Source organism: Corythoichthys intestinalis, chromosome 5 (assembly GCF_030265065.1).
Source record: "Corythoichthys intestinalis isolate RoL2023-P3 chromosome 5, ASM3026506v1, whole genome shotgun sequence".
Lineage (NCBI taxonomy): Eukaryota > Metazoa > Chordata > Actinopteri > Syngnathiformes > Syngnathidae > Corythoichthys > Corythoichthys intestinalis.
The window spans coordinates 33,930,232-33,953,422 of record NC_080399.1 but is presented as its reverse complement, the minus strand read 5'-3'; the positions used below and the strand labels follow the sequence as shown (position 1 = coordinate 33,953,422).

At 38.9% G+C, this 23,191-nt stretch overlaps 1 protein-coding gene across 3 annotated transcripts in view; it reads right to left on the bottom strand.

The window, feature by feature from the left end:
• Positions 1–1,076: 1,076 nt before the first annotated feature.
• myo5c (myosin VC) overlaps positions 1,077–23,191 on the bottom strand; it is a 30,281-nt gene continuing 8,166 nt past the window's right edge. The window contains exons 11-40 of one of the 3 annotated variants that reach the window (XM_057836426.1): positions 23,045–23,126; positions 22,804–22,944; positions 22,599–22,721; positions 20,414–20,497; positions 20,179–20,310; positions 20,012–20,109; positions 19,858–19,944; positions 19,668–19,779; positions 19,379–19,590; positions 19,142–19,307; positions 18,916–19,062; positions 18,679–18,843; positions 17,283–17,376; positions 16,690–16,753; positions 16,350–16,624; positions 16,195–16,258; positions 16,044–16,124; positions 11,933–12,113; positions 11,774–11,867; positions 11,614–11,677; positions 11,368–11,536; positions 11,219–11,303; positions 11,048–11,143; positions 10,824–10,978; positions 7,878–7,967; positions 7,655–7,805; positions 6,140–6,425; positions 4,935–5,109; positions 1,906–1,986; positions 1,077–1,827 (exon numbers count right to left, since the gene is read on the bottom strand). In XM_057836426.1, coding sequence (XP_057692409.1) covers positions 1,675–1,827; positions 1,906–1,986; positions 4,935–5,109; positions 6,140–6,425; positions 7,655–7,805; positions 7,878–7,967; positions 10,824–10,978; positions 11,048–11,143; positions 11,219–11,303; positions 11,368–11,536; positions 11,614–11,677; positions 11,774–11,867; positions 11,933–12,113; positions 16,044–16,124; positions 16,195–16,258; positions 16,350–16,624; positions 16,690–16,753; positions 17,283–17,376; positions 18,679–18,843; positions 18,916–19,062; positions 19,142–19,307; positions 19,379–19,590; positions 19,668–19,779; positions 19,858–19,944; positions 20,012–20,109; positions 20,179–20,310; positions 20,414–20,497; positions 22,599–22,721; positions 22,804–22,944; positions 23,045–23,126 — 3,907 coding nt within the window. In that variant the 3' untranslated portion in view covers positions 1,077–1,674. Of the gene's footprint in view, positions 1,828–1,905; positions 1,987–4,934; positions 5,110–6,139; positions 6,426–7,654; positions 7,806–7,877; positions 7,968–10,823; positions 10,979–11,047; positions 11,304–11,367; positions 11,537–11,613; positions 11,678–11,773; positions 11,868–11,932; positions 12,114–16,043; positions 16,125–16,194; positions 16,259–16,349; positions 16,625–16,689; positions 16,754–17,282; positions 17,377–18,678; positions 18,844–18,915; positions 19,063–19,141; positions 19,308–19,378; positions 19,591–19,667; positions 19,780–19,857; positions 19,945–20,011; positions 20,110–20,178; positions 20,311–20,413; positions 20,498–22,598; positions 22,722–22,803; positions 22,945–23,044; positions 23,127–23,191 lie in introns of all 3 variants that reach the window. The other 2 variants (XM_057836425.1, XM_057836427.1) reach the window with 2 other exon arrangements.

Genomic DNA, 23,191 nt, shown 5'->3' with positions numbered 1-23,191 from the left:
ACTTTTGTCTTGCCAAAATTTGACCATTATGTCTTCATTAAATGATAAATCTTTTTTCAGTGAAACAAATATATTTTTGTACATTCAACATCATTTGGGAGGGTCTTAGCTTTCATATGAGCCATTTCTAAAGTGAATAATTAAATTTCAGGTTATTGTTTGTACAAAATGGATAAGCGACAAGACTTGTCAGGGACTGTATGGCTCTCATGGAATTACATTTAAAAATATGTGGTGTTCATGGCTCTCAGCCAAAAAGGTTCCCGACCCCTGGTCTAGCGTATTCAATGGCAGTCAGTGAGTTCAATGAGTGTCCCATAAAGATTTAATGAACTCGTCGGCTGCCATTAACGGCGCAAATTGTCCAAATAATTTTGACTGGGATTGATTGGACGTCTATCATCGTCTATGAGCGTTATTAATTTAAATCTTTTTGAACTACCACAACACGTACTCTGTGAATACTGCACATATACAGTATCGGGCTGGCAGTGAAAGCGTTAAAACCTACTGTCTATGTGTGTTTTTTTCTTTACAATTCGAATTACAGTTGCCATACTCTTTGTGAACACATAATAGTAAAAAATGACTATTGCAGTTATGTTTGTTTCTTTCATAGTTCATTGTATGTCAATGTTTAAACAATTTTATAAAACAAACATGTTCAGTATTTTTTGTATATTTTTCAAGGAAATTGGGATCCTATAGCTCAAAAATCTGATGTGATTGAGAAAGACTGAGATCACTTTCAGATTCCACACACCAAAATTAGCCAAGGATAGCTGTCAGACATAACTAAAAAAAATGGTGCTCCCCCATGCATTAACTATTTGATTTTTCTTTTTAATTCTACTCACACTAAATTCTGACTTCCTGTGATATTTATTGCAGTAATTAAATTTTGTTTTTTTTTTTAATATTTTTTGTCCTATGACCACGTTCAAAAGTCAAAATACATTGATGAAATGAATCGACACAACATGATTCTATTCTCGCTCTCCTTCAAAACGACAAGAAAAATGTTTGTAATGTGTTTTTAATGAAAAATATACCACTCTAAAAAGTATTGTACTTCATAAAACCATTTAATAAAATAATTAAATAGAATGTTAGTGTTTAAAAGTCAAAGATGCGTTAAAATGCAAAAATTTAGAACCACAGTGATGGAAAGATGTACTTGGTCGAAGTTATGGAATAAAGAAAGCATAGAAACAAAAATGTCAAACGCAATTGGTGTCCTCGAACAGTATATTAAATATGGGGTATTTGTATATGATTTTCTTTTTCACTTTAATTTTGTTCTATATGTAAACATGTGTTGTTTATTTGTAATGTAATGAAGAAAAGTTAATTGAACTGAAATGTAAGTTTAAAACAGTTACGACACCTTTTTTCTTCATCTCAATGAGCATTGTGCTGCTCCTTCTGAGTGCCGTATAATACAAGCGTAGTGAAACAAATCAAGAAGCGTTTCATAAATTACTCAGTAAGATTTTAAGCAGTATTGTTAGTGTATTGCAAGGGCTGACACTGAATTGGTTAAAAGCTGACAGCTTGACAACATTGCTATTTTTAAATAGATTTTTTTAGGGGGATACAGCAACTGTGCGCCAAAGATATGGTATTTGATTAAAGGTTAAGCTTAAAAAGAGAAAAGTTCAAAGTCTCCCTAGGTCAGATCATGGTAAGAAATTCCAGGTGAAGGCTATTGGGAATCTGCAACAGCTCCAGAGCCTGTGAGGAAGCATAAAAAGGAAACGTAACTGGGAAACGATAATGGGGGTCAATCATCAGCTGCGCCGAGCCGTCATGATCTTGTCGAAGTGACTGCAACGAAGAGGAAGAGGAGGATGATCATTTGAAATCAGTCGTTTAAGAAAGGTAAGATTCTGAAACAACGCTTACCTGAACTTTACGCACAAACGACGACGCCACCCTCTTCTCAAAACCGTCGATGGGTGTGTATGAATTTAGAATCTTGACAATCTGTGGGTCAGTCCAGAATTGGGAGACATTTTGGATTCAAAATTATTGAAAAGTGTGCAAAGGACCACATATTTGGAATGAACTTGACGAAACACTTAAAATGTCAAACTCCATCTCCATCTTTAAGAAAAACTCAAAACTCATCTCCTAGCAATGTTTGTATAATATGCTGATTTTTTTTTTTTAATTCAAACAATCACACAAATACAATACCACTACAAATACAAAACTGCGCAATGCAAAGAAACATAAAACATACATACTAAAAAAAACAAAAAAAACAAAGGCGGCACATTGTACATACTGTACTACACGTGGCAGAATTTTGTCAAAATATAAGGCACTTCAATAGTCACACTTATAAAAACAAAACAAGAACAAAAGAACATATAGACAACACTAAGAGCCAACCAAAGACAAACCCCTGAGATACTGAAATGTACAAATACTCTTCTTGTTCTTTGTAAGCTACAGTGTATCATATGCCGATTCTTTGAATAACATTACTGGTGTCTCATATCAAATCCAATGTAACCAGAATTTTGAAACTGTCCACAGTTACAGTGGGGCAAATAAGTATTTAGTCAACCACTAATTATGCAAGTTCTCCCACTTGAAAATATTAGGGAGGCCTGTAATTGTCAACATAGGACCTCAACCATGAGAGACAGAATGTGGAAAAAAATACTAGAAAATCACATTGTTTAATTTTTAAAGAATTTATTTGCAAATCATGGTGGAAAATAGGTATTTGGTCAATACCAAAAGTTCATCTCTATACTTTGTTATGTACCCTTTGTTGGCAATAATGGAGGCCAAACGTAACTCTTCACAAGCTTTTCACACACTGTTGCTGATATTTTGGCCCATTCCTCCATGCAGATTTCCTCTAGAGCAGTGATGTTTTGGGGCCGTCGTTGGGCAATACGGACTTTCAACTCCCTCCGCAGATTTTCTATGCGGTTGAGATCTGGAGACTGGCTAGACCACTCCAGGACCTTGAAATGCTTCTTACGAAGCCACTCCTTTGTTGCCCTGGCTGTGTGTTTGGGATCATTGTCATGCTGAAAGACCCAGCCACGTCTCATCTTCAATGCCCTTGCTAATGGAAGGAGATTTTCACTCAAAATCTCTCGATACATGGCCCCATTCATTCTTTCCTTTACACAGATCAGTCGTTCTGGGCCCTTTGCAGAAAAACAGCCCCAAACCATGATGTTTACACCCCCATGCTTCACAGTGGGTATGGTGTTCTTCGGATGCAATTCTGTTTTCTTTCTCCTCCAAACACGAGAACCTGTGTTTCTACCAAAAAGTTCTATTTTGGTTTCATCTGACCATGACACATTCTCCCAGTTCTCTTCTGGATCATTCAAATGCTCTCTAGCGAACCGCAGACTGGCCTGGACGTGTACTTTCTTCAGCAGGGGGACACGTCTGGCAGTGCAGGATTTGAGTCCTTGGCGGCGCATTGTGTTACTGATAGTAGCCTTTGTTACTGTGGTCCCAGCTCTCTGTAGGTCATTCACTAGGTCCTCCCGTGTGGTTATATGATTTTTGCTCACCGTTCTTGTTATCATTTTGACGCTACGGGTTGAGATCTTGCATGGAGCCCCAGGTGGAGGGAGATTATCAGTGGTCTTGTATGCCTTCTTTTTTCTAATAATTGCTCCCACAGTTGATTTCTTTACACCAAGCGTTTTACTAATTGCAGATTCAGTCTTCCCAGCCTGGTGCAGGTCTACAATTTTGTCTCTGGTGTCCTTCGACAGCTCTTTGGTCTTGGCCATAGCGAAGTTTGGAGTGTGACTGAGTTGTGGACAGGTGTCTTTTATACCGATAATGAGTTAAAACTGGTGCCATTAATACAGGTAATGAGTGGAGCGTCTTTAGGCCTCGTTAGAAGAAGTTAGACCTCTTTGACAGCCAGAAATCTTGCTTGTTTGTAGGTGACCAAATACTTTTTTCCCACTCTAATTTGGAAACAAATTCTTTAAAAATCAAACAAAGTGATTTTCTGTTTTTTTTCCCACATTCTGTCTCTCATGGTTGAGGTTTACCCATGTTGACAATTACAGGTCTCTGTAATCTTTTCAAGTAGAACTTGCACAATTGGTGGTTGACTAAATACTTATTTGCCCCACTGTAGGTGTGTGTGTGTGGGGGGGGGGGGGGTTGCAGTCCAAAAACTTTGAATAGCTTCTTTGGAGTGTCTTTTTCACCCATTACGTGAACTGCTTGCGTACGACCATGTACTGTATCTTGATGTGCGAATAAACTAAACTGAACTGAAATGAAAAGTGAGTCTTCAGTTTTCTGGTATTGTTTCCCAAATATTTCTAAATATTATCTCTTGAACTATCAAAGGCTTGATTAGTGCAATTTAAAGATCAATATTAACAGTTTTATTTAATGATTTATTTAGAGATTTACAATATTTAGAATAATCACAGTGACAGAGTGGCAAGTAACAGTCCCAAATCCGTACTAATGTTAGTTTACGAGCAAGCTGTTTAGCTATCCGCTTCACATTTACTGATGTAAATCAGTTAAAAAAAAAAAATAAAAAAAAAATCAAATCCATATGTATGTTCCAATCAAATCCATAAGTGTTTGCATAGGGTAGAATGTATATCATTCAATCAGGACTGACTTTTTTTTTTTTTAATAGAAGCATGGACATGTATTTGCTCTACCCATTCTTTTGGAAAACTTTGATGATGTCAAGTCGAGCATATCATGTGATTCATAGCTTTCTTCTACCATAATGAAAAGGTGAGGGTGGGTGGATGGATGGATGGATGGATGGATGGATGGATGGATGGATGGATGGATGGATGGATGGATGGATGGATGGATGGACCATGAATGTAAATGAATGTAAAACTGACACAATCTGATACAAATTGTGTTAGTTTTACAGAATTGTATGGAATGGGCTAGTATACCTGAACCGTGTTGAGCTCGATGCATTTCTTGGTAATGGCCTTGGCGTCGTCATCGGTGGACTTGCTGACCTGCAGCAGCCAGGCCGCCTCAGCTAACGGCTTGAGCGTGTCTATGAGATGACAATTTTGCAACTCTTTCTCCTGTAGCCACTCCTCCAGGTAGCTGATGTTACACCTGTGGGAGCACAATGGCTGTCAAGTTTTGGTACATATTGACAGGGTTCTTGCACACTTGTAAAACTCAAATTTAAAGCTTTTCAAAGGCGTAGGTTTGCATAGGGACGATAGAGACATAACACAACCACCTTTTCAGGATGCTCAAATTGTCCCCCACCAATGTTCAAGCAACCTTATTTGAATTATGTAATGAGTTCAGTTATATAAGTAATATAGATTGTCTTCCCAAATGTTGTAAGGATAGAATATAAACCTACGATTATGAAGTGAATTATTTTCATTATGTTCAGACTTCCATTTATCCCTTTTCACTTGCTGAATGTGCCGATCGATTTTTTCCCCCTCAAACGTTTGATCGGCTTATGACTTCTATCGATATCGATACATGGTCTGGAAATTTATCTGCGATATTCTACTGAACAACTAATGGGGTATTTACAGGCCACTTCCTGTTGATTTTGGGTTTCTGAAAAGGAAGTAACTCAAGAATGTCCCCAAATTAATAGGAAGTAACTCAAATCAACAGGAAGTAACCTGTAAATTCCCTCAAATGAACAGGAAGTAACCTGTAAATGCCCACAACCACTTATTAAATAAACCATATTCCATCCATTTTTGATTACAGGTAAATTCACACTTCCCCATCTTTCTGCATATTCTTGCTCACCTTTACAACCGCGGATAATCAGGAAATGGCATCATAGCGACAACTGAAGTCACTGATGTTACCATATAACCTATCTAATCCCAAACTCTTGTATTTAGTACACGGCCATTAGAAAAACAACCTACCTTGAGAAGTTTTATGGCGGACTACAGCGATTTTCCTGGCATTAAATGCATTGTCTGAAAATTTAATACCTACTGTGATTTTCCCTTCAATTTAGTACAATTTAATACCTTAATAATCAGGATTTAAAATTTAAGACATTTTAAGACTTTTTAAGGACTCGCGAGAACCGTGTTCGATATGTCGTCAATGGTAACTGATGAAATAAAGACAACCCAACAATGTCACATTGACAAACCTGATTTGCATTCCTTTCCTGCAGGAACACATGTCTTTCCGGAGTAGTAGGTTGTTGAGGGTGGTCGCACCGATGTGAAAGAGCAACTGCTTGACCACCTGTTTAATGAGGTGTGTCTCCGTTCCATGTTGCATCATGTTATTGTAGAAGTGAGAGAGCCGCTGAGTGATGAAGGAGATTGTATAGGTCTCCATGTCTTCATTGTCATCGCTGGAACGTTTAATGAAGCCTCTGGGCTTCATACTGGAAATTCCCTGCAAACTCTCATGCTCCAACATACCAGGTACTGTGGAGGAAAGCGCAGTTAGTCTAATTTAAGCATTTATTTACAAGAATTTTCAAATTAAAAAGCTGTTTCGTGACAACCGCCATGTTGGATTAGACAATATCCTAACTTTTGCTTTAAATATTTACGTAAAATGAACGATAACTGCCCGTTCATATCTATAAAAATTCCACGATTTAAGCATTTATTTAAATGAATTTTCAACTTAAAAAGCTCTTTGCTTTCCTGACGGCCGCCATGTTGGATTTTGTATCTCTACACAATAGCGGAATTCAACCTAAATAAGTTGTGATTGTATATCGAAAAATGAAAATTTTGCTTTTGTTGACTTTTAAGCTAAGATGATTCTGCATACTTTCCTCAAGTATTAAGTTTCTGATGTGAAAATTGAGTGATTTATTAGCTGTTGACACTAAAAAAAAAAAAAAAATTAAGTTGCTATTTTGGCCAAAAACCTATACGATTTGTTAAATATTGCTACTGATCCTGAAAATATAGGTGATTATCTTTGTGTTTGCTGATTTTTGTGCATCTAGTGTAGAATTTGAGAATTTTATAGCCATTTTAAGTTTTGTTATACTTGAGTAAAAAAATAATTAGTCTGTTTTGGTTTTAAGTCGCTAGCTGCTTTGGTTTTGAAAATATTTGAAGTTTTTGAAAATAGGCCCCACTTCGGATCAGCCCCGAGCCCAGTGTCTCGTCAACTGATAATGAAGTATATGCTACTCCATACTCGATGTCATTTTCAGTACCACGATATTAAAAAATAAATGAATAAATAAATGTTAATTTTTACTGACAAAGAAAATGCAAAAATATCCTCCAAGGCCCTACTTTCAAGAGTATTGCAAAATCAAATTTCCTCCATGACATCAAATTTCTGGTGACTTGTTGTAGTGCAAAAAAAAAAAAAGAACGGAACAGATACAGTAACCAGATTCTGAGTATCAATAGTAATGTAATCAAATATCATATATGGATACAACATTTCACTATTGATACTTTTGACAACCTTCGTAACGATAGTACAACTACTACTCGAGCGATAGTGCAACTACTCCTGGATCGATAGATTGCATCGAAGTCCCTTGAATCGAATCTATACATGGCGACACTTGTAATGTTGGCAAATATTGTATTGTTCAAAGAATTGATATTGTATTGTCATAAAATTGTTGATTTACACCCCTACTAACAATGTTGACTTTTTTTTTTGGTTTGTCTCATACCAATCGCAGGTGTGAGCGATCTTTCCATGGCCGCGATAAACTGGTGATAGATGCAAATGGCCAAGTCGCTGACGACCTGCTGGTGATCTGACAAATCAAAGTTCTGCAAGCAGTTGTTCACCTGACGGGCAGTGCTTTGTTTCCTAAATTCCTTTGGTCAACAACCATACAAAAGGTTAGTTAAGCAAGTCTTTTCATCTGATTCACACAAAGTGCTACCTACCTCCTCGCCGCTGTACTGCTTGAGACAGTTGAGAAGCTGGTACATGTTTGACAGCCAGAAAGACAACAAGGCCAAGTCGTTTGGGTGATTCTAGAACAGGCACATTTAATGATTCATTTTCATCTCCATAGTAAAAATCATGGTTGGTATTAAATCTTGCATATTGACAATACAGTTGGGGAGGACAGGGTTGCTGGTCACACACGTTGCTCATCAAAATTGCTATAAACTAGGGCTGTCAAACAATTAAATTTTTTAATCGACTTAATCACAGCTTAAAAATTAATCGTAATTAATCGCAATTCAAACCATCCATAAAATATGCCATATTTTTCTGTAAATTATTGTTGGAATGGAAAGATAAGACACAAGACTGATACTGTATATACATTCAACATACTGTACATAAGTACTGTATTTGTTTATAATAACAATAAATCAACAAGATGGCATTAACATTATTACCATTCTGTTAAAGCGATCCATGGATAGAAAAACTTGTAGTTCTTAAAAGACAAATGTTAGTACAAGTTATAGAATTTTTTTATTAAAACCCCTCTTAATGTTTTCGTTTTAATGAAATTTGTAAAATTTTCAATCAAAAAATAAACTAGTAGCTCGCCATTGTTGATGTCAATAATTACACAATGCTCATGGTGCTGAAACCCATAAAATCAGTCTCACACAAGTGCCAGCAGAGGGCGACAAAACACCCAAAAACACAACTAAAAAATGGACATGACACTGTGCTGTCGTTTTAATCTGTTTGAGCGGGGCATGTGCGTTAAATGCGTCAAATATTTTAATGTGATTAATTTAAAAAATTACTTACCGCCCGTTAACGCCATAATTTTGACAGCCCTACTACAAACCCAACCACCAGAATGCGGTGTTGTGCAATTTCAGCAATGAAATGATCAGAATTGCACCGACATGAAATCTACATTCTCTTTACTGTAGAGCAGGGGTGTCCAAACGTTTTGCAAAGGGGGCCAGATTTGGCGTGGTAAAAATGTGGGGGGCTGACCTTGGCTGACGTCCTTTACGTAGAACAATATATTTAAGCAAAATTTAGCAAGCCATTCAGTGTGTCACATTTGCTTTATTATTTTTTTAATTAATAATTTCAACAATCTCGCAACTAGCCTTTGCGGTGTTCTCTTTCGACTCTCGGGCTCTTGCGAAATACTACTGCTGTGAAATTAAACTAGCTTCAAGTTGCTTCAATTTCTCGCTGCGTATCTTCCCTGTAATCTTGTCGTACATGTCAGCGTGTCTTGTTTGGTAATATCGCCTCACATTCAAATCTTTTAAAAACAGCGACTGTCTCTTTGCAAATGAGGCAAGACACATTTGTTGCGTATTTTAGTGAAGAAATAGTCCAATTTCCACCTATCCTTGAAGCGTCGGCCGTCACAGGCAACTTTTTTTTGTTGATTGTCGCCATTTTAGAAAATTGGAAGAAGAGGGTCACACGGAGTAATTTTGCTTAGCCCTTAAAATACCTGCAACATGAAGCAATTATCAGAGAATCCCAAAATTAGAAAAATAAGGTCCTAATGAAACTTTTTTTTCAAATTTGTGAAAAGTCAAAATGATTATGTGTAATAAGCGCTCTAATATCTATAACCCATGCTAAATCATGTTTTTTTCTCTCTCATGGAACCAGCAGATGCATGTGTCGACTTGCATCCATCATTTTTTTTTTCAAAAAGAAATGTCAAAAATTCTAAATTAGTCTGAAAATCATGAAATTTTAGGTGTATCAAATGCGATACATTTGGCAATAAAGGGTTAAAGTTCTGCCTCCTTTTAGTGGGTAAATGAGGAGCAGCATTTCGTGTGTAAGCTACTTCATATGCTGGTTCCAGTACTGCTGAACAATTTATTAAGTCTGTGTGCGGGCCAAATGTTATTGATTTTATGACAGAGGCTGGGGGCCGAATGAAATTTGACCACGGGCCGCATTTGGCCCCCGGGCCGGACTTTGGACGTATCACATCGTTTTCAGATAAGCGGCAATCATTGTTTTAAGGTCATTTTCAACATTCAACAGTCTTCACTGTTATTTTGTTTTGGGGGCCTTTCCACAATAGGTTTCTGGTTCCAAAAAGTGTTACAATTAAAACATATAAGGAAAAAAAGTATGATTCACATTCTCTAGCAGTTGCTTGGTAGCTGTTTAGCTTTTAGCCAAAAACACGAGGTGCTCGTCCCACCATCAACGTTTAAAGGATTCAACGAGATGGTCGTCCCACCATCAACGTTTAAAGGATTCAAAGGATTTTTATTGTCAATATACAGCAGTGAAATTATTTCCTAGCAGCTCTCAGCTGTGAACAATGTGTAAATACAAAAAAAAAAAAAAAAAAAAAAAAAACTCTACAAAATGAAAATTATTTAACACAATAAAAGACAGCTGTGTGAAGTGAAGCGTGCTGGCAGTGGGCTCACTAACTGCAAATTTGGGGAGCACAGACCCTGTGTCCATCCGCTCTGTGACAGTTAAGACAGTAACTGGCTATCGGACAAGATGTTGATGTTTAGTTTTGGACTCAATTTAATTTGCTTAATACTCCTAAATGAGTTCTTGAATGGAATGAACATTTTTTAAATGTATATGTCCTGTTTTAGCAATATTGTAGACACTATAATGTATATCAGGGGTCACCAACTCCGGTCCTCGAGTGCACCTATCCAGTCTGTTTTCCATGTCTCCCTTCTCCAACACACCTGATTAAAATATTCAGGAGTATTATTAGGCTTCTGGAGAGCTGGCTAATAAACATGCATTTGATTCAGGTGTGCTAGAGGAGGGAGACATGGAAAACAGACTCGATAGGTGCCCTTCGAGGACCGGAGTTGGTGACCCCTGATGTATATGATATAATATAACGTTTTAACATGTTCTCCTCAATATAACACTCCAACACAAATGGAACTCACTGTGGTGATCTTTTTCACAGCGGTAATAATGCCGTTCATCAAAGACCGAAGTTTATCTTCGTCGCTGAGGTAGTCGACATGCCGTACACACATGAAGAGAATATAAGCTGGCAGAACTGGTATCATGTTGACTGCCACACCTTTGGGCTTAAGGTCTGCAGTAGAAAAGTATATTCAATGATGTGTAGACGGGTTCCTGATAATTGGGAAAATTGACCCAATACCTAAAATCAGATTTTTAATGAGTCGGGATTCATCCTCTCTGTTGTACTCCAACATTCCAAGATAATGCTTTGGAAGAGGTGACATCATTTTCTGGGCTGGGTGACACACAATAAAACTTTGACATTCATTATTCATTCTACATTGAACTTGAAAAATACTTTTTTTTCCACCTTTTTGTGCTGTTTCAAGGCTTATCATTTGATTCTGTAATTGTTTAATGATTCTTTCATTGTCGTCAAGCTGCTCCTGCAAGTCCTGAAACGAAAAGCAAAGTTTGGTGCCCTGGTCGGTGATGGGAGCCTTTGACATATACACCTACCAAATTTTTTGACGATAACTGCGTGGCTTCGAGTCTGAGTCGAATCTTGGCATCTCTCTCCATCTGTAGTTGTCTGCTCAAAAGATCTTTCTCCTCTTCTAAGTCTTTTATTTGACCTTGAAGGTCGAGTTTCACTTCATCCAGCACCTCTGCTTGTTCCTCTAAGTGCCTTAGAAAAAGTGGAAAGAACTCACTGGTGATAATGACAGTATCATCAAAACATCCCGACTTCAATCTGGATGTTACCTTCGTTTTGAACTCTCTTCTTCAATCCTTTTTTCAAAGGTATTTTTCATCTCGTCGGCTTTTTCTTATAAGCACCCAAAAAAAATAAATAAATAAAAAATAAAATAAATTCAACCAACTACATGTAAAAAGCCTAAATTAATTACAGAGGTAAACTCACCCTCCAACTCCTTTCTCAGGTTTTCTATGAGGATCTCATGCTCATTTTTTTGTTTTAGAAGCTCTGAAATCTGAACTTTCAGCTCTGGTATAACCTGACAACAAATATCAATAATTGTTTGTGTTTTTTGCAGAGTTCATGACAAACAGTTAAACCTACCGAGTTCTCACGGCTCAGTCGGGACACCTCCTGGCGAATATTCTCATTTATGTTATTTTTCTCGGTAAAAAGTGTTTGCAAGCTGCTGTACTCATTTTGAAGGTAATCCACTTTCAGTTTCAAGCCTTCTATTTGAGAGTCATAGCTTTCCTTCTGCTCTTTACGATGGTTCTCCAATGTTCTGTCAATGTAGATGTTAAAACATTCGTCACTACAAACCCTGGCAAAAAATGATGGAATTACCAGTCCCGGTGAAAGTTCCCCCAATTGTTTTATTGTGTAGAAAAAAAGGAAAATCATAGACATGACACAAAACTTTGATCATTTCAAATTACTAATTTGGCTTTAACCCATTCATGCACGAGTTCCGACCTTTTCTTTTAACCCTCACAAGGCACTAATTTAACTCAATGGCTGCTATCAAGGGCGTAGGGTTGGTCTCATCATTGGTAGGGACGATACAACAGCATAAATTGCATGTACACTTTTTGCTCGGATTGGGACGTTAATAAGACCAAACAAATTAGGTGAACTGGGGTCAGGGCTACATTTCTCACTAATATAAACTTAATTAATTGATATGCTAAATCAGGGGTGCTCATTTCATTGATCGCAACGCTTGTGTGGGTAGCTCGCTGCATACCTCCCCCCAAAAAAGTTTTTTTCTTTTTACGTACATAGTTAATTATTAAGTGTTGTTTGAACAACATTTGCGGTAATGCAGCACCTGTCTCTTTCCAAGCAGCTTCTTGCTCACGTTTTTCTGGTTCTATAGTTTCCAGCAGAGTTCACTACATTTCTCACAATTTAATTAATGTTGACAGTAGAAAACACAAACAGAAGGACACTTCTAAGAAGCTTCCTACTCAAGTTTAGCATGCTAGCAAGTTCATAGTTTAATGTTATGCTAACTCTGATACAGGTCGGACTTCCAGTAGCAAAATTAGTGGTGTGTTTCCAACCTCCACAACGCTGGCATCTTTTTAAATTACTTACAGTGGCTGCTGCTGCTGGCCGAAAAAAAAACTTTCTAATATACGTCTTCAAAGCAGGTGGAGGAGGCGGCATGTTGTCGACATGTATTCCTATCGGGGCTGTGTAAGTGTGATCATGCCTGTGTGTGTTGGGGGGGTCAAGTCATCAGCCAATCAAACGTGTGTTGGGGGGGGGGGGTTGGCAACAGCGCATTCAGCAAGTGAAAAGGGGTAAATCTAAGTTTGAACATAATGAAAATAATTCACTTGATAATGCTTGGGTCAATTCTTTACCTAAACATATGGGAAGACAATTTAAATCACATGTATAACTGAAATCATTATACAATGCATATAAGGTTGCTTAAAGTTTGGTGGGGACCTTTTTAGCCTCCTGAAAAGTTGGTAGTGTTATGTCCCTACCGTCCCTATGCAAACCTTGACCTACGCCCTTGGCTGGCATTAGACAGTGTTCAATGTCCAATCCATTTTGACTGGGATCGAAATGGATTGGATGTCGAGTGTTGTCAATAGCACTGAAAGATAAACATTCACGGCCAGTCCTCATAGTTGAACTGAATTGAACATCTATCGCCTTCAGTGACATGTAATAAATTAAATACTACAAAAAAAACTTTTTTAGAGTGTTACTTGGGCCATACTAATTGTTTTTAATATAGAGAAATACAAATAATATGAGGAAAATACAATAATATTAATAATTCATTCATCTTCCAAGCTGCTTATCTTCACAAGGGTCCAAGGGGGTGCTTGAGCCTATCCCAACAAAGGGCGGTAAGGCGGGGTACACCCTGAATCAGTTGACAATCAGGTCTTTTAAATGGCGAAAAAGTCACTTTTCCCTACTGAACGTGAAAGGTCTTGAGTGTCAACCTTTGAATAACAGTCCACTGTAGTGACCACTGTCCTTAAAATGGTTACAAAACACTTAACGAAATCAAGAAAAACACTTGTCGTAGTCAATAACCTACTTACTTTTTCTGACAAAGGGGAAAATTATGAACTCACTCAATCCTAAGGAGAAAAAATCATGGAATGATTAAGCAAACACGACACACTGTACTTTAATGCACCACCTCTGACTTGCTGTATCTGAGGCATGGACCTAATGACTGGCTCCAACTTTTTCTGCCAGATCAGCTTTGCTTGTTGGGAGTCTTGTCATGGACCATTTTCTTCAAATTCCACCACTTTGACAACCTTTCCATGTAGTTTGTACTTGGTCCTAATTTTAGACACAACTACAGTAACTGTGAACAACCAACATGTTTTGCAACACTGCATGACCTTCTTTAAGAATGTTTATGATCCTGTCCATGGTTTTAATTGCCATCTCTCTTGCAGGAGCCATGATCCAGGACAACCAACAGCTCACCAAATACGGTACCAGACTATCTATTTTGTACTATGAGCAAAGTGGCCTCCTAACTTAAAATTTTAGGGGCGCATGCAGAAGATTCAGGAGCGCACACTGTAAATCGACATGCAAAGTTTCCTCTAATTTTCCCTGTTTAACCAATAAATACTTTCATAATAAATACATAAACCTACAAATCAATATTTTAATTCTCTATCAGTTTTGACATCAACCAGTATACTGCTTAGAAATTAGGTTAACATGGACATTTTCTTCTATTTCTGTAGAGGTCACCTGGCACTACAACCAATCAGCAACGGATTTATTGATCGGCAAATCAACTGAGAACACATTGGCCAACCTGGAAATTGACATCCACATGCCACACTTTGTCAACATGGAGGAGCGTATGCTACGTATCGTTTTAGCAGTGTGCGACCAGCACATACTTTATGATACCTCTCGGCATGATTTCCGGTACATAAATAAAAAAGCAGCAGTATGGGAAGTTGTTGGCGCTCAGAAAAGACCGGAAATATTAAAATACCTTCCAAATTCATAGTTAATCAGAAACGAGCGATGACGCACAGGCAGAGGGTGGTGCTGTTGATTGCCGCTGCAGTCGCACCGTGCCCCATGTGTTGGCTTTCAGCTCAACAGCGATGACTTTCGCATTTCGCCATTGCCGCCCGTGCGTTGAGCTCCTGAGTCAGACTTATTCCCCCAACCGGCTTCCTTTGAAACAGTGCCGGCGGGTTTGTTGGAAAGAAAGTAGTCACTTAGTCATTTTCGCCATTGTTCGCAAGTGCTGTCAAGTTTTCCAACTACACTGATCCCTTGCTACTTCTCGCTTCAAACTTCGCGCACTCAGTCCATCGCGGATTTTTTTCAAATATAAAAATAAATATATAAATGCAGTATTTCATAGAGCTGTCCCGACCTGATCACGTAGTCTCTCACTCTCGCTCCTGCCGCTTTTCTTGGTGAGGCAGTGCACAGGAGTTGCTTAATAAAGTTACGATGATTGACAGACGTTAAGGTTTGATCTTGCATGAGACGCCTGGAAGCCGTAACATCAAAAGCACCGCACGAGTCAATCATCGTTTAACTTGTTAAACAGTTGCTGTGGCAACTCATTTTCACTTCTCATGGCGGGTTCTGGTCCCCATTAAAAGGGAAAAATGAGGGATCACTGTACCCCAATTATAATCCGCACCACACATCGCCCAACTCCACCTTTTTTTTCTTTTGCTGTATTTTCCCCTTGGCAAACCAGCTTGTTACATTTCCGACTACTAGTGGATTTAACCGTGAAGGAGTTTGTCAGCAACAAAAAACTAAAAATTTATACGCAAAATATGACCATTTGGTCGCATCTGGAGCCCTGCCAAAGTGTGATCACTCCTTTTTAACTTCAGAAGAGTGAGCCTGATGAAATCTGATGCAGGTGTTAGTTTTGGTAATTAAATTTTACAGGTTGATTTCATTATTCTGTACGCACAATTGAGTGATTCAATGATTTTCTTGGCCAGAAAACGTCAACTTTACAGAATACCCTGATTTTTTTTTTCTTTCAAATTTCATTTAGTGTTTCCTAAAGCCAGAAAGTTACCATTTAAAATGACTAGTTTTGGGTCACTTCAATGATCTGCTTTTTTCAACACAATTAAACAATTGAGTAAACATCCTCTGAGACTGATGATTCAATAGTTTTTGCCAGGGGTTGTACAAGAAAGGATTACTGCTACAATAAACAGACCTGGTCACTTTCTCTAAACCACTAAATGCTGCCAGGAGGTCTTCAGCTTCATATGCTTTCTCAGAATAATCTTCAGTTAGCCTAGCAAAACACAAACAAAGACACTGACATAAGACATATCACAACCTAAGTGAGAAAAATGATCAATTACCCCGAAAGCACGTCTTCTTCCACAATGCTTCCAGCAAGTAGTCTTGAAATTTCACGCAGTTTAGCTGACATGAACCAACAATCACAACAATTTATCAGTTTAACATGTTTTCAGGTTAATTTGAAGATATTAAGATGTCAGGGGTCCAGGGATACCTCTTGCTTCTTCCGATTGTTGCTTCATTTTTCGGTCTGAGTTATTCTTTTGACTCTGTAGGTTGGCGATGTCCTTGCGGAGCTCAGGAATGACTTTGACATGTTTGGTGAGCTGAGCCACCTGATCTTGCAGGTCAATAGTCATTTGGTCGCCGTCCTCCATCTTCATTTGAAGAGCAGCTCTCTCGTCCTTCAACTTCCTGATTTCCTCTCTCAGGACTCCCAGCTCCTTCTCGTGGTCCCGTCTCTGCATTTCAAGGTTGTTCTCAGCCATCCTAATGAGGCCAAATCTTGTGAGCTCTGGATGACAGCTGCCATGTGTTGCTAAAACCAAACTTACTTTCGGAGCCTTGCTTGAGTTTCCTTCTCCTCCAGAAGATTAATTTTAATTTGATCAAACTTTTCTGTTAAGGAATTTCAACATCTTAATTAGCAAGACTTTTTCGTACAGTGGTTCTCAGATGTGTTATGATTGCGTACCACTTGGTAGTATGTGAAAGACTGACTGATTTGAACGTTCAAACAACCTTTATTTAATCCACACAACAGTTCAGTTGTGTTCAACTTAAACTACAAAGGTTTCAAAATTATTGACTGAAAACGGTTTTATTTCCAAATATTTATGAACAATTTCTTGGTGCAGTATTATTGAACTCGATCCTTAGGTACATTACAATTTCATTAATTTGGGGGGAAATGTAAGCACAGTGCTAATGCTAAATTTGTGTGTAAAAAACATTAAAACCTCTGCCTTTTTTTCCAGAACATTTTTTGGCCGATTACACTAATGTATTTTAACTCATTGCCTGCCAGTCTATTTTGATTGTGTCGTAAATATCAGCCAATGAATTAATGTTGGCCCCAATGCTTGTACTCAGCTGTAAAATGTTTGAGAACCACTGGTCTAGAATTTATAGGTAGATTAATCCTTACCTTTCTGCTCCTTGGTGGAGGCTTCAAACATTGTTTCTCTGGCTTGTTTCTCAATGATTAACCCGTCAACTTCACTTTGAAGCGCAGTCATTTTCTGTAGTGCAAAGAAAGGATGTTTTAGATGAACCTTTTTTAGATTTACTGAATACTGTCACCTCGGGCTGAGCAATCTGTTCCAAAACGATTTTTTTAAAAAAAGATTGTTAGATCTTATTTTTATATATTTTACCATTTTTTAAAAAACTTGGATTTTGTATTGTTCTTTTTAACTGGTAGTTTTAAGAATCTGCGATGAAAATGTTCCTGCAGAATTTGTGTATGTGTGAACAGTAATTATTTTGAGAACACACTGGGCAGACACGCGCCTGTGCATGTCCACGCGGAACCCTTCACAGCAGCAGCACTGTTTCACCTGGCCTACACAGAGTATCCGCTTGGCAAAACACTGCACATGCGAGCAGGTAACTGTCCACAATTTACCAATAATTCTTCAGACAACAAGAGACCGGCTTCCAGCAATGCCCAAACTCCAGTAGAACTCGTACAAACACAGGTGCCATGCACGAGTTTAACAGAGGCTGCAGTAGTGCTTTAGGTCCGAGGTGGCAGTCACAAGCAAAAAAGTGACGATCTCCATACAGCATCTTTAAGGGACTGTTGGCTATCTGACAAACTAAAGTCAATTTGCATCTCCAGCATATTTGATCGATTAGACACGTCACAGAGATCTACCTAAAAAAATTTGCGTCTACAAGCTTGATCTCATAATCGCCCAGCCCTACTGTAAACCCTGAATTTCTAGGTAGTCCTATCTCAACACCCGGTGTTTCTGAATCCTCCCAAATTTCAAGATTCAAAGCATCTTGCCAACAAGCATGATTGGCTAGCCAACCAACTTGAGTGTACAAAGGTAGAATGATGTTTGCTGATGTTAAATGACCGAGCAGATGGTCCAGATACCATCCCTGAAATATAGTTAACAGGCTTCGATGGATCTTGCTTGGCCTTGGACTTCACTAATAGTGATCCAGTCACCAGTCTTCATCAGAAAAGGTGGAAAATACTTTAGAAGCAAGTAGAAGGAAACAAAGGGGAGACTTGAGCACTTCCAGGATAGCCATAAATCTAGAGTCATGCAGGACAGCCCTTCATTTTAAAATGCTTCATATGGCGTTCGGTGCAGCTTCAAGTGGGACACTTATTTTTCCTTCCCTTTGTAGTTGGATTTGTTGCAACCAGTTGATGGTATCCAGCCCAGGTTTGTGGAATGTGGAGTGCACGTTATAATGCTTCTTGTTGCTATAATTGCTACCTAAAAGGTATTCAAATAACTGACCATGGCCAAATGCTTTGTCATCCAGTCACATTGGTGAGACTACAATAAAACCTGACTGACCAGAGAAGCATCTTGTTGAGCTTTCTTCTCTCTTGCTGCCAAGGATGCCTTCTGGTTGGCTGATTTTCCCAGCTGTATTTCCATAGCTTGAAGCTTCTCCATGGCCTGAGAATGAGAGCTGGCCAAGCTTGTCAGTCTTTCCACCAAGCCGCGGTTCTCTTTACTCTGGATTAAGGACGAGTGATTAGTTTCATTCTTCTCCGAAGACTTGACGACAGGCCGCGAGACGACATTTACCTGCTCCTCATTCTTCTTTCGGAGCTGCTCCACCCTGAAGGAGAGCTGAACTTGATGCACCAGTCGACGAATGGCGTTAAAACGACGCCGAGCCAACCACGCTCTGGCATACTTTTGCAGGACCAAGGCCTTGCGAGCTTCTACCAGCTAAACCACGATGCCATACAAAGTCTAAGTCTGATTCCATACCTTCGCGAAAAGCGTCAAGTAAGCCACATTTACCGACCTTGGCATAGGATTTACGGGCCAGCCAACCTCGTGTAAAAGCTTGGATGGTGATGATGGCCAAGCGTACCGTTTGGTAGGCCTTCATTATGCGGAAGCCTCTCCAGTACCTCTGGATCACCACTGCCGACCAGCCTTGCTTCAGGTTTGTTGCACTGACTGCTTTGCTGCAATTTCAAAACAAGATTAAAACGTGGACATTTGATTAAATCTTAAAAGACAGTTCAATACAACTAACCGTACGGTCCTCTTGCCACGGATGTAGTGTTGTATCAGGATGGCAGCCCGTCTCAAGCGGAGGTACTTCCTTCTCTGGATCCACCCACGGACGTATTTCTGGATGGTAATGCAAGCCCCTCGTAGTTGGTCCAGACGTAACTTCTCTAAATAAGCTACCTGACCTGCTCGAAGGAAGATCTTGGTGCGACCGAACTTGTATTGGTTAGAGTCCTGGAGAAAATACAATGCTAAATTTGTGATAGGCCACATTTGCAGAATTGTTTCTAAATCACAACTGTCAATCCAACCTGAATCAACCTTTGAAGCAAAGATTTGCATGTCTGTGTCTTGTCATTGATGCCCGCCTCCACATTGGTCATTAAAACACTGTATCGGTTGTAAAACTCAAAGTAGGTCCACCTGAAAACAAAAAGGATGTTCAATGAAATGACCTTAGAAAAAGTTTGTCGTCTCTTGAAAGTAAACAAAGGGGATCACCTCGATGGGTAACTTTGGGCGCTAATACGAATAGTTTCAAGCACTCCGCAGGCTCGCAGCTGTTGCACCACCCGTCCAGAATCGTATCTAAAAACAATCACTAAAGTTTCTAACAAAGAAATATAAACTTATTCAAGGCATGAATAGTACTTACTCAAATGGCAGCTTTTCATCATTGGGCTTAATGCAGCGCACATAGTGAGGAGTCGTAGCATTCAGAGTGTCCATCAGCAAAGCAAGGGAACTGTGGAACTACATTGAAAATGTATCAGCACACTTACAAAAACACGACACGAGGTGTAAAAAGATGAGCATGATCACCTTTTTCCCAACTGAGGTCCTCAGCTGTTTATTGGCCGACATTACACTGGGCCTGGCCGGCATCACCCTGATACCTTTTATGTTAAGACCACTTTGGCCCTCCTCTTGGAAGAATTTGGCCAGAAAGGCAAACTTGGAATAGTAATAAGAGGATAAATATGTTACGCTGAGATGATGAAAAACAAGGTTGCAAAGTAGTAGAAATGTTCAAAAAGGTTTTTATTGTTTTATTTACCTTACTGACTCTTAGAACTTCAATCAGTTCTTCATAAAGAGCATCTCGATTCTTCTCAAGAAAACCTTTGCACTGATACTCCACCTGTTTAGCAACAAGACAAAACAAACATCCAATACATTTAAACTTGGAGGGCAGTTAATAATCATTTTACAGTGCCAGTGACGGCGATACACGCCCAATTGGTTTTCGAGAAATTCTGAATCATTTCCTGTTGATTTTGGTACAATTCTGGCTAATTTTCTGTTGATTTTGACACAATTCTGGCAAATTTTCTATTGATTTCGGGTCACTACCTGTTGTTTTAAGGAGAATTCCGCCTTGATTTTTCATTACATCCTGTGTGTGTGTGTTTTTTTTTTTTTGGAAAGTTCCAGGTCCCATTCTATTGATTTTGGGTAAAATATTGTTTTGGTGCGATCTGGGTCACTCCCTGTTGATTTGGGGAGAACTTAAGTTCACTTACTATTGATTTTGGATGACTTAATGTTGTTTCTGGGGCAATACCGGGTCCCTTCCTGTTGATTTGGGATCACTTCCTATTGTTTTTGGGGCAATTCTGGATCACATCCTATTGACTTGAGGTCACTATCTGTTAGGGATGAGAATCCGTGTGTTCCAATTCCATGGAATCGATGGCAATTTACTTAAAGATTCTCTTATCAATTCCAACCAGCACGATTAACATTTACGCATGCTGCGCACGTTCGGTTCGGCAATAACAGCTACATAATTACTCATGGAGAGACTTCTCATCAAGTGTAACCTGGAGAGAGTCGTTGCCGTGTGAATTTGTATTGACTTTCACAGGCCATGTCATTATTAATGAGACTACTTAAAGAAATTGTGATTTTTCCCATAATCGTATTCCTCGTCGAATACTCTATAAGAAAAATATAACATATATGCATCTAAAATAATCCTAAACTATTTTAGTAGCAATTTTAATACTCCTGTTAGAAAGATTCCATGGGTATGCGTTCGTTCCCATAGCAACCAGTCGTTACTTCCGGTTATTGTCCTACGTCATGTGCGCTGTGTATTCTGGGACCGAGAATAGGCGTAAGGTTCGCATTTCGAGCAGAAGACAGCCACCTGTTAAAGGAAGTATCTGTGTGCGTCCATGAACGAATGTAAGTATTTCCTCTTCATGCCATAAAGTTCTTATGATAAGTTAGAGCCGTTGTTAGCGCGACCGTTTCGTGTTTTTACTGTTACGTTTGTTGGCTGCTTCTGCTCGTTCTCGCTGCGTCGAGGAGAGCGTTGTTTACATTATATTTGCGTTGCACATTTGTGTTAAGAGGGAATGTGTTAGTTTAGCATCTTAAGATGATGTTGTACAACCATATGAGTGTAAAGTGCTTAGTTTTCGCCACTTTTATAGCCAACATGACCGCACGTGCACGCAGCGTGCTGCCAGGTTGTGCGCGTGCGCTCGCGCCCCCCAGCTTTGTGTCATTATAATGTGCGAGTCGTGTATATGTGTTATTGACTGCTTTGCAGTTAATTTGCATTGTTTATTGCATCAGCACTAATATGATGTAATTTTCGTTTCTTTCAGAACCACACATATACCCACACAATCCAGTCTTCTTTAACACACATACAAATACATCAACATCTCTCCACGCATACTCTAATCTGCTCATTGAGTGATTGTCATATCAAGTGCCATTGCCTGTATGTAGTTGTGCATGTTGCCAAGTTGGATTAAAAGTGTCAACAAACAACTCCACTCTTCGCTCCTTGTGTTCTAACCGACACCCCGAGGCGAATGAACCATAAAACATTGAACCCAGAATCTCATACAGTCCATTAGTCCAAATTACAATTGATAAGGGAATCGATAAAGAATTGAATCGTTAAGCCATATCGACATTGGAATCGGAAAAATCTTATCAATTCCCATCCCTACTATCTGTTGTTTTTTTGGGTCAAAAAACTGCACAACTAGTGAATATTCTGTGGGTCCACCAACATATTACTGGTTGAGTCCAAGATTAAAGTCAATATGAGTGAATAGATATTTTTTATGTAGTTGTTAATCAGTGCAAATGACAATTGAGTGAGAAATGTTGGTTGGCTCGACTGTGACAATGAATATGAATACAGCCCAGTATCGCACGAGTTCATGGAGAAATCTGACAAGAGAAAAGTGTAAACTGGTGCTGAATATGTTCCTCACCTTGTCCGCAAAGTGCTGAATGACAAACATCTCATTGGATAGCTTGGGTCTCTCAAACAAAGGATTGCTGTCCAGGTAGTTGTACAGTTTTTGGAGCCAGCTTTGATCGGAGCCTTGAGGAAACTGAAAGAAAAGAGGATGTATGAATGACTGTGTAATCACTCCAGCCTGCATTCACCAATAATGGTAGCAAAGTCTTTTGTACCAAACATTCTTCATCAAGCAAGTCCAGGATTCCCATTTTGGCTTCAATCAAGTCAATGACTGGCTGGTTGTCATAGAAATCTATTAACGTCCATGGGATGTCTTCTTTCATGTACTCCTCTTGTTCCAGTTTGAAAACATGCTGAAAGAAATAGGACAACTCGAACAGTCATGCTCATACTCATACAATACTCATTCAAGAGGAGTATGACGGGTTTTGTGGCAAAAATGATTACACGAACCAAATTAAACTGCTGCTGAAGCTTTTCATTGGCGTAGTTGATACAAAACTGCTCAAAACTGTTGATGTCAAATGTCTCAAACCTGAGGACCACAACATGAAAATTCAGGTGAACAAATTATCCTAATCAGCAGAATTTTCTTGGTCT